Source organism: Euleptes europaea, chromosome 18 (genome assembly GCF_029931775.1).
Source record: "Euleptes europaea isolate rEulEur1 chromosome 18, rEulEur1.hap1, whole genome shotgun sequence".
Taxonomy (NCBI): Eukaryota; Metazoa; Chordata; class Lepidosauria; order Squamata; family Sphaerodactylidae; genus Euleptes; species Euleptes europaea.
Genome location: NC_079329.1, coordinates 20,487,037 through 20,502,346, shown reverse-complemented (window position 1 = coordinate 20,502,346; position 15,310 = coordinate 20,487,037). Strand labels below are relative to the sequence as shown.

General features: G+C 50.0%; 1 protein-coding gene across 1 annotated transcript in view; it reads left to right on the top strand.

Moving 5' to 3' along the window:
* LRRC4B (leucine rich repeat containing 4B) overlaps positions 1-13,593 on the top strand; it is a 136,135-nt gene extending 122,542 nt beyond the window's left edge. The window contains exon 2 of the mRNA XM_056863434.1: positions 11,339-13,593. Within this exon, the coding sequence (XP_056719412.1) occupies positions 11,393-13,336 (1,944 nt within the window). The 5' untranslated portion in view covers positions 11,339-11,392 and the 3' untranslated portion in view covers positions 13,337-13,593. The remainder of the gene's footprint in view (positions 1-11,338) is intronic.
* Positions 13,594-15,310: the final 1,717 nt, after the last annotated feature.

Here is a 15,310-nt window from a genome sequence, read left to right as displayed (position 1 = left end):
CTGGGTGTAGAGCAGGAACTCATTAAGCAGGCAAACACGTCAATCAGTCATGTCCACGATTTTACCCATGAGGTAGGTGGAATCTAGAGATTTCCCTCAAAGTCATAACGGCCCGAGAACTGCTTGCAATCTTGGACGAGGGTGAGCCATTTAAACCCACGGAAATCTTTGGTCCTTGGGCCTAATTTGATGAGATACCAGGAGATCTGTGATTTTGTGGTTCAGTTTTTTCCCAAACCAAAAACAACACACACACACCCCTGCAGAAATATCAGGCCTCATGAGGCTCCATATTGGAGCCATGCAGGGAAGGGAAAGAGGATTTATTTCTTCCACACCCACAAGGATTTCCCTACTGACACCACTTTTATTAGGGGGAAAAGACGAGTGCATGCGGTTACCAGGGGGGGAAAGACAGGCGATTTTCCTTTCAGAGCTAATAACTTTGTGGGGTGGGATGCCGTTTCGACAGGCAAAATCATGCAGGGTGGATTTAATCCCCACCCTTTTCCTGGGTTGCCAACCTCCAGATGGTGGCTGGAGATTTCCTGGATTACAAGTGATCTCCAGGTGAAAGGAAATGGAGGCAATGGGTAGGGTTGCCAACCTCCAGGTAATAGCAGAAGATCTCCTGCTATTACAACTGATCTCCAGGTGATAGAGATCAGTTCACCTGGAGAAAATGGCCGCTTGGGCAATTGGACTCCATGGCATTGAAATCCCTCCCCTCCCCAAGCACCGCCCTCCTCAGGCTCCACCCCAAAAACCTCCCGCCAATGGCAAAGAGGGACCTGGCAACCCTAGCAATGGAGGAAATGGCCGCTTTGGAAGGGGGACTGCATGGCATTATCCCCCACTGAAGTCCCGCCTCTCCCCAAACACCACCTTCCTCAAGCTCCACCCACAAAATCTCCAGGTATTTCCCAACCCAGAGCTGGGAACCCTACCTTCCCCCCATAGACCTAGATCCAAAACGGGATTAGGGTTGTGAACAAGGAACCAGTTTTTCAACAGACTCTTTGTTTGTCTACCCATTCATGACTGTTCAACAGTTTGCTTCATCGTATTCCTTCCTAACAGTGCAGTACAGTGCAGTTGGCTTACCACATGTCATAAATAGATGCTGTTTTTTTCATGACTCCTCCCGTTCAGTGTTCATCTGCGCAGTCCTAAGTGACATTAATGGCTGTTGGTCCGTTTGGATCAGCAGTGTTGTTGCACATGCGCAGTTGTGAAAGAACCTCACACCAACCTGTTTGGCAGGCATCTGAGTTGTTCAGTGTGAACCGAACAACTCCTAAGTGATCAGTTTATGTCTGTCTCAGTTGAACAAGATAAATTTGATTCTCAAACATGTGCATAGTGAAATTTATGGCTTGCCATTGCCTTCCTCTGCAGAGTCTTCCTTGGTGGTCTCCCATCCAAGTACTGACCCCGCTTAGCTTCAGAGATCAGACAAGATTTTGGGGGCGGAGCCTGAGGAGGGCAGGGTTTGGGGAGGGACTTCAATGCCACCAAGTCCAATTGCCAAAGTGGCCATTTTCTCCAGATGACTGATCTTTTTTAGCTGCATATCAGTTGTAATAGCAGGAGATCTCCAGGTAGTACCTGGAGGTTGTCAACCCAACCTTTAGGCTACCCCAAAAGACTATGCTGGAGATCATGGGACAAAAGCCATGTGGGACGGTGGCTGTAGAAAGAAAGGGAATTAGGTGGGATTGAATGAAAAAACTGATTGGATACAGTCCCGTTTTCCCCAGTGAGAAAACTTGCAGCTCCAGCTGAGAGAAAGGTCCTAAAAATCTTTTTTTTGGGGGGGGGGAGAATTTGAAACTCACCAGCATTTTTGATTTCTCTGTTCAAGTTCTGGATGAGGCTTGACTGGGCATCTTTATCATCATCCTCAAATTAGCTTATTTGCTTCCGCCATCGGCCATAACAAAATTACCAAACAATATAACCGCCTTTGAAAGGCAATAAACGGCTACCCGGCCGTAAACATAAAACATAATCTAAAATCCGAGCTGAGCAAGACTTCATCAAAGGCTCATTAGACAGGCTCCCTTTGATCCAAAGGACAATCAAACGCAAGGGTGTCAACAGTGTTTAATTGCATCCATTGTCTTTTAGCCAGGGTTTAAGCAAAAATCTCAGCCTGCTGGGGGGATCCTCTCTAGCAATCTGTTTTTGTGAAATCTAGCTTCTATCATTTGATCCCGTTTTGGATGACAGAATTTCAAATTTTCAGTCTTTGGCCTCAAAAATTCGAGACCTTTTTTCGCATTGGCATTCCTTCTTTGCTTAGTGTCATCTGTGTGAAGCAATCTAGCAGGCTGCCAGCAGTCAATTGCTAAAGATTAGTGAATGTCAGAGACCAAACTGTGAGTTGAATGCCATCAGGTTTGGTGCTAGGGTTGCCAGCCTCCAGGTAGTAGCTGGAGGTCTCCCTCTATTACAACTAATCTCCAGGCGATTGGGAAATACCTGGAGATTTTGCGGGCGGAGCCTGAGGATGCTGGGGTTTGGAGAGGGGAGGAACTTCAATGTCATAGATTACAATTGCCAGAGTGGCCATTTTCTCCAGGTGAACTGATCTCTTATCGGCTGGAGATCAGTTGTAATAGCGGGAGATCTCCAGCATCCACCTGGAGGTTGGCTACCCTAATTGGATTGTATGGCATTGAAGTCCCTCCCCTCTTCAAACCCCACCCTCCTCAGGCTCCAACCCCAAAATCTCCAGGTATTTCCCAACCTGGAGCTGGCAACTCTATTTGGTGCTGGTGAGAAAAGAAGGAAGGGTCCCCTTTGATCATCCAGCAAAGGCTATGCTGTGGCTCACAGGCTCCACATGCACAAAAACCATATGGAACGGGGGGGGCAGTCAGTAGGAGAATTGGACGAGATTGAGTGAGAAACCAGGCTGGCTCCAACCTGGTGTCAAAATATTAAATGCCAGCTACCAAACAGTGTCAAATCTCAGACATTCAATATTGAAAACAAAATGTCAAACGTCAGCTATACCCATTGCCGAAATCAAATATCGGTTGGACGTCGGAGAATATCTGGTGAATATCCAAAGGACAATTGAGATGAGAATTCTCGGGGACAGAATTGAGGTCTGCCTCTGTTTTCGGCTTAATGCCCCTCTTTATCCGGGGCCACAGAATACTCTGGGCCTCTTTGAGCCGGAGACTGAATGCCGGCCTTCCGTGATCTCTCTCTGGCACCCCAATGCCCTTTACAGAAAACGGCCACCGGTTTTCCTGTCGCCTTTCAGCAAGGCTGTGTCCCCTAAGCGCATAATTGCCTGGCACACACACCCCACTCCTCCCTCCCCTTTCATTCATCCAAAGATCCCACTTGCTTTTCTTCAAGATCCTGACCTCGCTATGGCTTCCTGTTTGTGTTCCAGGTCTCGTTAACAAAAGATGTATTCTCCGCGCATGAATGTTTCAACTTTGCCCTCTCCCTCTCCTTGTCTCCAATGCCCAACGGCGTCCAGGAATGTAATTGCCTGAGCAAATCCTCCCGGCTAGACTGCAGAGCATTTCTGAGGGAGGCCGGAGCGCAGCCTGGATTTAACCCCATTCCAGCCTCTCCAGATGATATCCAGCTGTTTTTCATGTTCCGGGCAACATCCAGTTCTTCAATAAGGAACTCCCTGGAATCCTCTAGCTCAGTGGTTCCCAAACGTTTCGGGCCACCGCCCCCTTGGTTCCACAAACTCAACCCCAGCGCCCCCTACCCTATCCAACAACACAGTTGAAGGGGCCCATCTCTAGCGGCCCCCTGCTGCCCCCTTGCCTCTTAGTGCCCCCCTAGGTAATCCCACTGCCCCTCCCCGGGTGGTACCGCCCACTTTGGGAACCACTGGTCTAGCTCATGGCGCAATTAACAAGGTCTGTGAGCTCCAGTTTCAGGGCCCGCACCGGATTTGGGTGGGTCCTCAGCAAGAGACCCTCTGATCTGTCCCTCCCCCCAGCAGCAGCCCCTCAACACTTCCCTCTTGGCAACAGATGTTCCTTAGCGCCATCAAACATCACAGAGCCAGAAAAGTGGCAAAAGAGGGAATCCTCATATGTAGGGGTGCCAGGTCCTTCTTCGCCACCGGCGGGAGGTTTTTGGGGCAGAGCCTGAGGAGGGCAGGGTTTGGGGAGGGGAGGGACTTCAATGCCGCAGAGTCCAGTTGCCAAAGCGGCCATTTTCTCCAGGTGAACTGATTTCTGTCGGCTGGAGATCAGTTGCAATAGTATAGAAATTGGGCATAAAGAATTTTTTCTCCCTCTCCCTCAACACTAGGACTTGAAGCACACAGTGAAGCCGATGGACAGTTGATTCATGAACACATGAGTATATTCAGTTGAAGGCAGATTCGTGAGACATGTATAGGGTTGCCAACCTCCAGGTACTAGCTGGAGGTCTCGTGCTATTACAACTGACCTCCAGCTAATAGGGATCAGTTCCCCTGGAGAAAATGGCTGCTTTGGCAATGATTTTATGGCATTGAAGTCCCTCATCTCCCCAAACCCCACACTCCTCAGGCTCCGCCCCAAAAACCTCTTGCCGGTGGCGAAGAGAGACCTGGGAACCCAAGACATTTAGGGGAGGAGCTGTGGCTCAGTGGTAGAGTACTTGCTTTGCACAAAGAAGGCCCCAGGTTCAATCCCTGGCATCTCCAGTGAAAAGGATCAGGTAATAGAGGACGTGAAAGCCCTCTGCCTGAGATCCTGAAGAAGGGGATATGATAACCATCTTCAAGTACTTGAAGGGCTGTCATATAGAGGAGGGTGACGAGTTGTTTTCTGTTGCCCCAGGAGGTCAGACCCGAACTAATGGGTTGAAATTAAATCTGAAGAGTTTCCATGTAGACATTAGGAAGAATTTTCTAACAGTTAGAGCGGTTCTTCAGTGGAACAGGCTTCCTCGGGAGGTGGTGAGCTCTCCTTCCCTGGAGGGTTTTAAGCAGAGGCTAGATGGCCATCTGTCAGCAATGCTGATTCTATGAACTTAGGCAGTTCATGAAAGGGAGGGCATCTTGGCCATCTTCTGGGCACTGTGTGTGTGGGGGGGAGAGGTAGTTGTGAGTTTCCTGCATTGTGCAGGGGGTTGGACTAGATGACCCTGGTGGTCCCTTTTGACTCTATGATTCTATGATTCTAAGTGCTTCCAGTCAGAGTGGACAATACTGAGCGTGGCAGGCCAAGGGTCAAACTCAGTAGAAAGCATACAGGATAAAATGGAGAAGGGGAGACTCTCTTATGCCATTCTGAGCTCCCTGGAGGAAGGATGCGAGAGAACTAATGCGCTCATGGATTCCTCAGGGGGAACCAGTGTTTTAATCTGTGAATGCAATTTAAATCGGTGAGGCCAAAAAGTGAAAAGCACACTGGGTTATTGTTATTGCTGTTTTCATTCTGGTGTGTTCCTGTAACAGGGAATTAAAAATATATTACAGATGGTTTGCCTTCTGACAGTGAGCAGCGAGCTTTGTTTGTTAAGTTATAAATGATCTGGCACCTCCTTTGATATCTCAAAATGGCACCCGCAGTGGTAATACATGGATTTATTTCCATTCAATTGATTAATTAAACTGTGACTTGGTTAACTGGCAGCTGGTGATTGAAGTACAAATGTTTAATGGGTTGATGTTGCTGCTTTTCGCCAGTAGACTTACTTTGCTGGAGCGGCGAGGCCTTGATACCCAAGATAGGGTTGCCAACCTCCAGGCGGTGGCTGGAGATCTCCCACTATTACAACTGATCTCCAGGTGATAGAGGTCAGTTCCCCTGGAGAAAATGGCCACTTTGGCCATTAGACTCTATGGCATTGAAGTCCCCCCCCTCTCCAAACTCCACCCTCCTCAGATTACACCCCCCCCCCAAATCTCCAGGTAATTCCCAACCCAGAGCTAGCAGCCCTAACCCAAGATTAGTTGAATTACCAAGGGTTTTGTTTGAGAGAGAGTATTTGGGAGTCTGGGTGAGAATAGTTTAAAAAGCTGCTAAGAGTAGAATGTTGTACATGGACAAGAGGTTCATATGGGAGATCTCTCACCACCTTGTTGGATTGATTAGAGGCCCGTAGCCTAGGTAGCCTACCTCGAAGGGTTGTTGTGGAGATGAACGAGTGAAAGGCAGGCAACCATTGCTATCTGAATGCTCCCTTTCAAAATGGATGTTGGCAATCTGGAAAGAAGGGGAACAGAGATGAATTCAAACTGTATGAAGGAAGGCTGAGGGCGCTGGGTATGTACATCCAAGGAAAAAAGAGATGGAGTGAATTGTTCTGGATGAATAGGGTTGCCAGGTCCCTCTTCACCACCGGTGGGATGTTTTTGGGACGGAGCCTGAGGAAGGAGGGGTTTGAATAGGGGAGGGGCTTCAATGCCATCGACTCCAGTTGCCAAAGCATCCATTTTCTCCAGGTGAACTGATCTCTATCGGCTGGAGCTCAGTTGTAATAGCAGGAGATCTCTAGCTGGTACCTGGAGGCTGGCAACCCTATGGATGAGAAAGACTGGGTTTAAATCCTACCCACTCCCTTGTGACCTGGAGAAAGCCACCGTACCTCAGCTTACCACACCTCAGAGGATACGGTCAGGGTTATGGTTGCCAACTGCCTGGAGGGAGGGCGATGTCCCTTTCCTTTAACAGAGGCTTAATAGAATGTCATTAATTTGCCATGAAAAGCTTTGGCTGCCCATTTCCACACATTAAGCTTTACTAATCAGACAGGACCTTTTTTTTCTTCTCCTGGCCCATTGGAAACCCTATTCAGCATAAGGCCACACGAACTGCCCTGAGCTGCCCGGAGGAAGGTTGAGATACCAGTGTGGTAATTTTAAAAACAACAGCAACATAGATTTGGCGTGCAGCATCGAGTAACAGTGACAGGGCTATATTAAGCGATGCCTGCGTTCTCAGAATAAGCCCAGAGCTGTAAGTGTGAACTTAAAGGGGACAGTGCCCCAGCTTATAGGAGCAGGCAAGCCACCGAGTGACCATCCTTGAAAGTAGGGCCATTGCCAAGCTGGGATCAGTCAGTATTTGCCTCACCTGAAAATGTGGAAGGCCCACCTAGTGAGGAAGACTTGGCTAATAGCCATGCTTGGAGGTCTTCAGGGCAATTTCGGACAGGTCTCCTACTGCCCCCAGGACTTGGAATTAAACTCGGTGGCACGCAGTGCGGTCTAGCGGTTAGAGCAGGGGTGTCTGACTCAATTGTTACGAGGGCTGGGTATAAAATAATTGCCACTTGGTCGGGTCAGGCCGGGCCATGCCTCGCCAGCCCAGATTGTGAGTGGGGGGGTGGCTTCCTTGGCTGGCTTGCGGGCTGGATAAGAGCTCTCAACACCCCTTGGTTAGGGTATTAGATGTAGGGTTGCCAACCTCCAGGTACTAGCTGGAGATCTCCTGCTGTCACAACTGATCTCCAGTGGATAGAGATCAGTTCCCCTGGAGAAAATGGCCACTTTGGCCATTGGACTCTATGGCATTGAAGTCCCTCCCCTCCCCAAATCCCGCCCTCCTCAGGCTCCACCCCCAAAACCTCCTGCTGGTGGCAAAGAGGGACCTGGCAACCCTAATTAGATGGGAGGGGTGCCGGGGAGTCACAGGCCATTTATGTACAGGAGGTTTTGCCTTGGATTTGCCGCTCTCATTTTCCTCATCTGAATTCTCGAAACTCAGCTCAGGGGCTTATTGTTGAGTTTTGATCATTTGGATGGGAAAAATGTGCATCTAAAGAGTGGCAAACCCAAAGCAAAATCTCCCATGCATAAATTGCCACAATTTCAAATCCCCATTTGCCTATTAAGCTCACTGGATGACCTTGGCCTAGGGAACTCTCATCCTAACAGGACTGTTGTTTTGAGGATAAAATGGAAGGGGAGAACCATGAATACCACCTTTGGAGAAAGATCAGGTGAAACATGCGCTAGACAGGATAGCTACGATTTCGACTGACAGTTCTCTGTAGCTTTCAGTCATGTTTTTTTTTTTAAACACACATAAGGACTCCCCTAGTCTGCCCTTTTTCCTATTGCCTCCTCATCTTGGCCTGCAGATTGCTCATTTTAGCCAAGGGTCTTTGGCGGCCAATAAAACGACGGCAGGCAGAACAGCCAAGCAGGAAACAATGCAGACTGGTTCATACGAGCCGGATGTCACAATGACCGTGTTTAAATACCGGCAACATGTCTTTGCAGCTGGGAACGGCCCGCAGAGCATATACATCTATTTATTTAGACGTATACTTTACCCTTTTGCAATGGCTCCAGATGAGTAACTGTAAATTTGTTGTATAAACATAGATCTCTGTTATTTTCCTAAGCTAGTCACACTGTAAAAAAAAAAAAAAAACACTGAAAGAAAACTGAGAATCCACTGCTTGAGATAATGGGCGGATTGCTATATTTTTGGGCAACCGTATTTATGCTTCCTTGCATTAAGTAAGGAAATAGGAAGGGCTCTGGATTTTAAAAAAATGCAATTATCCGTGTGTTTCTGCCCAGAAGAGCGCTGGAGACTTCTTGTCCGCACTGTCCTTTTAAAGCTGGTTCGTCTGAACAACTCGGATGTCTTCGCAGGCTCACCCAGCCGCAATGAAGTCCAAGCGGCGGCTTGATCCTCCGCAGATCTGTTCAGAAACAAGTCCCTTCTGAGTTCAAAGGACTCACTTCTTGGAAACTAGGCTTCCAAATCTGCGTGTGTCTGAAGTATCAGAAGGGAAGTGTAGAATCGTAGAGTGACAAGTTCTGGAATAGATGCAAATTCTGGATGACCCAGTTCAGTTCAGTCATTCGGAAGCTGTAATACTTGAGAAGTGTGCGAGGTGGAAAGAACTGCAGAATTAAATGCTGTACTGTATTTAAAAAAAAAATCCCTCCCCCCTAAAAAAAACAACAGCCTAGCATGTCAGCATTTTTTGCTTAGAATCAGAATCATAGAGTAGGAAGGGACCACCAGGGCCATCTAGTCCAACCCCCTGCACAATGCAGGTAATTCACAACTATCTCCCCACACACACACACACACCCCTAGTGACCCCTACTCCATACCCAGAAGATGGCAAAAAAAAAAAAAACCCTCCAGGATCCCTGGCCAATTTGGCCTGGAGAAAAATTGCTTCCTGACCCCAAAGTAGTGATCAGCATGTAAGAAAAGATCTCCTTTTGCCCCAGAAAGCCGGACCAGAACCAACGGGTTAAAATTTAATCAGAAGAGTTTCCATCTAGACATTAGGAAGAATTTTCTAACTGTTAGAGCGGTTCCTCAGTGGAACAGGTTTCTTTGGGAGGTGGTAAGTGCTCTTTCCCTTGGAGGTTTTCAAGCAAATTCAATGCTGATTGTATGAACTTAGGCAGTTCATGAGAGGGAGGGCATCTTGACCATCTTCTGGGCATGGAGTAGGGGTCACTGGGGGTGTGTGGGGGAGGTAGTTGTGAATTTCCTGCATTGTGCAGGGGGTTGGACTAGATGACCCTGGTGGTCCCTTCCAACTCTATGATCCTTTTCTCCTTGACGGGTTGGTTTTTCATCTGCAGGCAGTTTTGTGATATGAGGAAACATTCAGTTGCACAGCCTCTCTTGTGTACATTTGGAAATGGCCTAGTCCTGGATGTCCTGGATTCTCACATGCCCTCTAGGCTCATATGGGGCAACCAGCTTTATAAGAGTGCCCCATACTCTAAAGGTGCACAATTAAAACATGCCCCAGAATATTTTCCAATGCAGAAGGATTTTGGGATGGGTGCAGAGGATGCTCCTTTGCCGACAGATCCACGTGGAAAGGGTCCCCTCTGGGTAGCAAGTATGACCACCACCCTCTTAGAAGTATCAATTAGAAAGGATGTAGTAGACCCATGGCGCAGAGTGGTAAGCTGCAGTACTGCAGTCCAAGCTCTGCTCACGACCTGAGTTCGATCCCGACGAAAGTTGGTTTCAGGTAGCCAGCTCCAGGTTGACTCAGCCTTCCATCCTTCCGAGGTCGGTCAAATGAGGACCCAGATTGCTGGGGGTAAAGGGAAGATGACTGGGGAAGGCACTGGCAACCACCCCGTCAACAAAGTCTGCCTAGTAAACGTTGGGATGTGACGTCACCCCCATGGGTCAGGAATGACTTGGTGCGTGCACAGGGGACCTTTACCTTTAGTAGATCACATGGCTGAATATGCATCCTTCAGAGTCCACGGGAAGCCAGGGGACTGCTTGGTCACATGAGAATGCAGGTCTTTTCTTGCTGGGCCACCCCAAACGTGCACCCCACTATGAGCACAACAGCAGCATTGGCCTTGAGGACGTAAAAGTGGTGCGCTTCCTCTGCTGCTGTTCCTCTGCATCCTCAGGTATAGTGCCTCTGAGCAAGCAGGTTCCGTTTATCATAGCGGAGAACAGTTAGCAGGAATGCCTTTTGTTCATTTTTTAAAAGCCATTTAGGAACACCCCCCTCTTGTAGTAACGAATGGCACAGATGAAGGGAACGATCATCTTTCTTGGGGTTGGATTCAGCCAGCTTCTCACTAGGCCTTGCTCAGTTTCCCCTCTTTATAAAAGCTCCCATCTCACGTGGGTTTTGTCCATGCAGGCCCCATGATCCCCAGCATATCATAAGAACATAAGAAAAGCCACACTGGACCAGGCCAAGGCCCATCGAGTCCAGCAGTCTGTTCACACAATGGCCAACCAGGTGTTTCTAGAAAGCCCACATACAAGACGACAGCAGTAGCATTGTCCTGTCTGTGTTCCACAGCACCTAATAGAATAGGCATGCTCCTCTGATACTGTAGAGCAGTGGTTCCCAAACTGTGCTCCACAGAGCACTTGGTTCTCCGCAAAACTTCTAGTGCTCAGTGAAGAGATTGGAAAGGAAAATACTACTGTCGTTCAGTTTAGTATGTAGGTTCTAGGTGAAAATTAGTGCTCTGTGATTAATTTCTCTCCTGAAAAGTGCTCCATGACTCAAAAAAGCTTGGGAACCACTGCTGTAGAGAATAGGCATGCATCATGACTAGTATCCATTTTGACTAGTAGCCATGGTTAGCCCTATCCTCCATGAACATGTCCCCTCCCCTCTTAAAACCTTCCAAGTCGGCATACATCATCACATCCTGGGGCAGGGAGTTCCACAGTTTAACTATCCTTTGTGGGTGGCCTGAGGGGATGTCTCCTCCCTTTTGTAACAGTGGAAACCTGGGATGGACCCCACCCTTTTTCTTGCACCTACGACCAATCACTTTCATTCAGGTGACCCTAGAGCCTCCGATTGTTGCCGCGTTTCTAAGACCTGATACCAGGCTTTGTCTTATTTCTCCCTCTCTCTTTTTCTTTGTCATCCCCAGTTTCTGAAGACCTGAGCACCCACCCTCCTGCTCACCGAAGCATGACCATTGGGCATGGCCACCCCCCGCTGCACTCGGAAGCCGTTGCTGGCACCCGGCGTCTCTAGAATGGTTTGGAAGCATCTGGTCCTCTTCTTCCTTTGGCTGCCGTCGCTCGTCTGGGGCGGAGCCTCCCCCACCTCCTGCCCGGCGGCCTGTTCCTGCAGCAACCAAGCCAGCCGGGTCATCTGTACGCGCCGGGAGTTGGTGGAGGTGCCCGAGAGCATTTCAATCAACACGCGGTACCTCAACCTGCAGGAGAACAACATCCAGGTTATAAAGACGGACACTTTCAAGCACCTTCGTCATCTCGAGATCTTGCAGCTCAGCAAGAACCTCATCCGTAAGATCGAGGTTGGCGCCTTCAATGGTTTGCCCAACCTCAACACGCTGGAGCTCTTTGACAACCGGCTGACCACTGTCCCCACTCAGGCCTTTGAGTATCTCTCCAAATTGAGGGAGCTGTGGCTGAGGAATAACCCCATCGAAAGCATCCCTTCCTATGCCTTCAACCGAGTCCCTTCCTTGCGCCGCCTGGACCTTGGGGAACTCAAGAAGCTGGAGTACATCTCAGAGGCCGCTTTCGAAGGCTTGGTCAACTTGCGCTACCTGAACCTGGGCATGTGCAACCTCAAGGACATCCCGAACTTGACGGCCTTAGTGAGGCTGGAGGAACTGGAGCTCTCTGGGAATCGCCTGGATATGATTCGACCGGGCTCTTTCCAAGGGCTGACCAGCCTGCGCAAGCTGTGGTTGATGCATGCTCAGGTGGCCACCATTGAACGCAATGCCTTCGACGACCTCAAGTCCTTGGAGGAGCTCAACCTCTCCCACAATAACTTGATGTCCTTGCCGCACGATCTCTTCACCCCCTTGCATCGCCTGGAGCGTGTCCATCTCAATCACAACCCGTGGCACTGCAACTGCGACGTGTTGTGGCTCAGCTGGTGGCTCAAAGAGACAGTGCCCAACAACACCACCTGCTGTGCCCGCTGCCACGCTCCGCCAAACCTCAAAGGGCGGTATATCGGAGAGCTGGATCAAAGCCATTTCACATGCTATGCCCCTGTTATCGTCGAGCCTCCCACTGACCTTAATGTAACCGAGGGGATGGCGGCTGAGCTGAAATGCCGGACGGGGACGTCCATGACTTCAGTCAACTGGCTGACGCCCAATGGGACGCTGATGACACATGGGTCCTACCGAGTGCGCATCTCAGTCCTCCATGATGGCACACTCAACTTCACCAATGTGACTGTCCAGGACACTGGGCAGTACACCTGCATGGTGACCAATTCGGCCGGCAACACCACTGCATCGGCTACGCTCAACGTCTCAGCTGTAGACCCAGCCACCACGGGTTACACCTACTTCACAACGGTGACGGTGGAGACCATGGACTCAGGCCAAGATGAAGCCACCCCAGCGAAGAAGGATCCCGGTCCGACCCCCTCGCAAGGCTGGGGCATGACTTACTCCACCACCTCGCTGACACCGCGCAGCACCCGCAGCACCGAGAAGCCGTTCACCATCCCGATCACCGACGTGACGGAGAGCGGCATGAAGGACCTGGACGACGTCATGAAGACCACCAAGATCATCATCGGCTGCTTCGTGGCCATTACCTTCATGGCCGCCGTCATGCTCATTGTCTTCTATAAGCTGCGCAAGCAGCACCAGCTCCATAAGCACCACGGGCCCACTCGCACCATCGAGATCATCAACGTCGAAGATGAGCTGCCCGCGGCGGCCGGGGGCCCCGGCGACAGCCACCTGGCCCTCCCCGCCATCGAGCACGACCACCTCAACCACTACGCGGCTTTCAAGGCTCACTACAACAACAACAGCGGCGGCGGACCCCTCACCTGCGGCTCCAAGAACCCCATGCTCAATTCCATCCACGAACCTCTCTTGTTCAAGAGCAGCTCGAAAGAGAACGTCCAAGAGACACAGATATGACGGCCAACGGACCCAGGCAACAGGGGATAGTTGCGTGGCGGGAGGGTGGCAGTGTATTCGTACATGTCGTGGGGGGAATGTTGAGGAACAGATCCTCCTCCCCGCAAAATTAAAAAAAAACACAGGTCTTTCCACCGCCGTGGCAGATCTTGGATGCTAAGCCCCCCCAGCGGACACCGGTTTTCACCAACTTAGCCTTTTATGTTCTCTTCTTTTTTCCCGTTCGCAGAACAAGGTACTATTCTCACCTTTCGCCTGACCTTCTTTCTTTTTCTCCCCCCTTTTTTTCTACCGTTCTCCCTTTACATTGGAGAGGTTTTTTTATACAGATGGGGCTCTTTCTGTATCCAACTACCTGCTGTATTACTTTCAAGAGAGAGAGAGAGAGAGAGAGAAGAAAAACAACGAAACAGAACAAATAAGGAAGGAAGGATTACTCTGATTTGTTTTTCTTTTGGTGTCACGGGAATAAACTTTAGGAAGAAAAAGAAACCCAAGCGAAAAGGGAGCAAGGGGGGAAAAAGAAGTCTTATTTTGAACCGCTTTCCGTCAAAATTCTATTTTCATCCGAATGGGATATACAAAATAAATAAATTAAATAAAGAGGCGGAAGGTCTTGGTGGTGCCAGGGTCCTCCCCCCACACCCCACCCCTTTGGAGCACGTGGGGATGCCAGGCGCACAGGGTTTGGGGGATTTTTTTATGACTAGTATTATTACTATGGGATGGCAGGCATGGCCGGTGTGCCCCCCAGAGACACAGGGGCGTGGAGGTATTTTTTAATTTGTAATAATCTGGGGGTGGGACTGTGGGGTTTGGCGGGGACTGCACTTCCGGCCTCTCAAAGGTCTGTTGATTTCCCTTGGCATTTTGGGGGTCTGGTCTGAGTTTCCTATTTTAATAAAATCCATAAAGATGTTTCCAACCCTCCCTAGGGTGGTTCTTTTGGGGGCAAGGCAGTCACTGGGGGTGGATGCTCAAGTTGTACAAGGGGGTGCTACAGTGTGATAATCAGGCACGGCACATGCAGGGTTATGCACATGAAGGTCAGGACAACACGCAATGTTGGAATTCTCTGTTTGGATCTCCCAAACTGTGTATGATAGCCAGCACGGTATAGTGGTTAAGGGCAGCGGAGTCTAATCTGGAGAACTGGGTTTGATTTCCCATTCGTTCACATGAGTGGCGGACTCTAATCTGGAGAACCGAGTTTGATTCCCTGGTCCTCTGGATGCAGCCTGCTGGGTGACCTCGGGCTAGTCGCAATCCTCTCAGAACTCTCTCAGCCTCACCTACCTCACAAGTAGGGTTGCCAGGTTGCTTGGATTGGCGGGTAATTGACTGCCGATCCATCGGCCGTCTTGGAGCAGGGATCGCACGCATGGGATTGTCATCTCAGCCCCGCCCCAAAAACCTCCCGCTGGAGGACAGGGGGCACCTGGCAATCCTACTCACAAGGTGCCTGTTGTGGGGGGGAGGTGATTGTAAGCTGCTTTGAGACTCCTTTTGGTAGACAAAAGCGGGGTAGAAAAATCAGTTCTTCTTCTATGTGTGGGGTGGGGTTTGTCACTGAAAAACAGCTGTAGGGTAAGGATTGGGGGTTAACTGCTCCTTCTAACAACTCATTTACCTGATTGAAAATGGCCCTCCAGGGATCCGTATCATCCCAGCTTTCATTCTTTACCAGGGCTAAAAGCAGCCTAGCGCAGTTTGAATCAGGGGAATAGCACAGGGGGAAAGGGGTGACCCCTTTCCTCCCTCCCATTCCCTGTGCCACAGCTTGGGTTGCCAGGTGCCCGGTGGTGGTGGGCAAACCCCCGGCCATTTGCCCCTCTGCCTGCCGACCGGCTGAGGGTCAGCGGGCAAACACGCATGCGCATGCATGCCGCAACACAGAACTTGGGTGGGGCCAAGGAAGTGCAGGAGGATGGTGCAGGTGCGGCAGAGCCCTGCCCCAGCCCCCGCACATGTTGG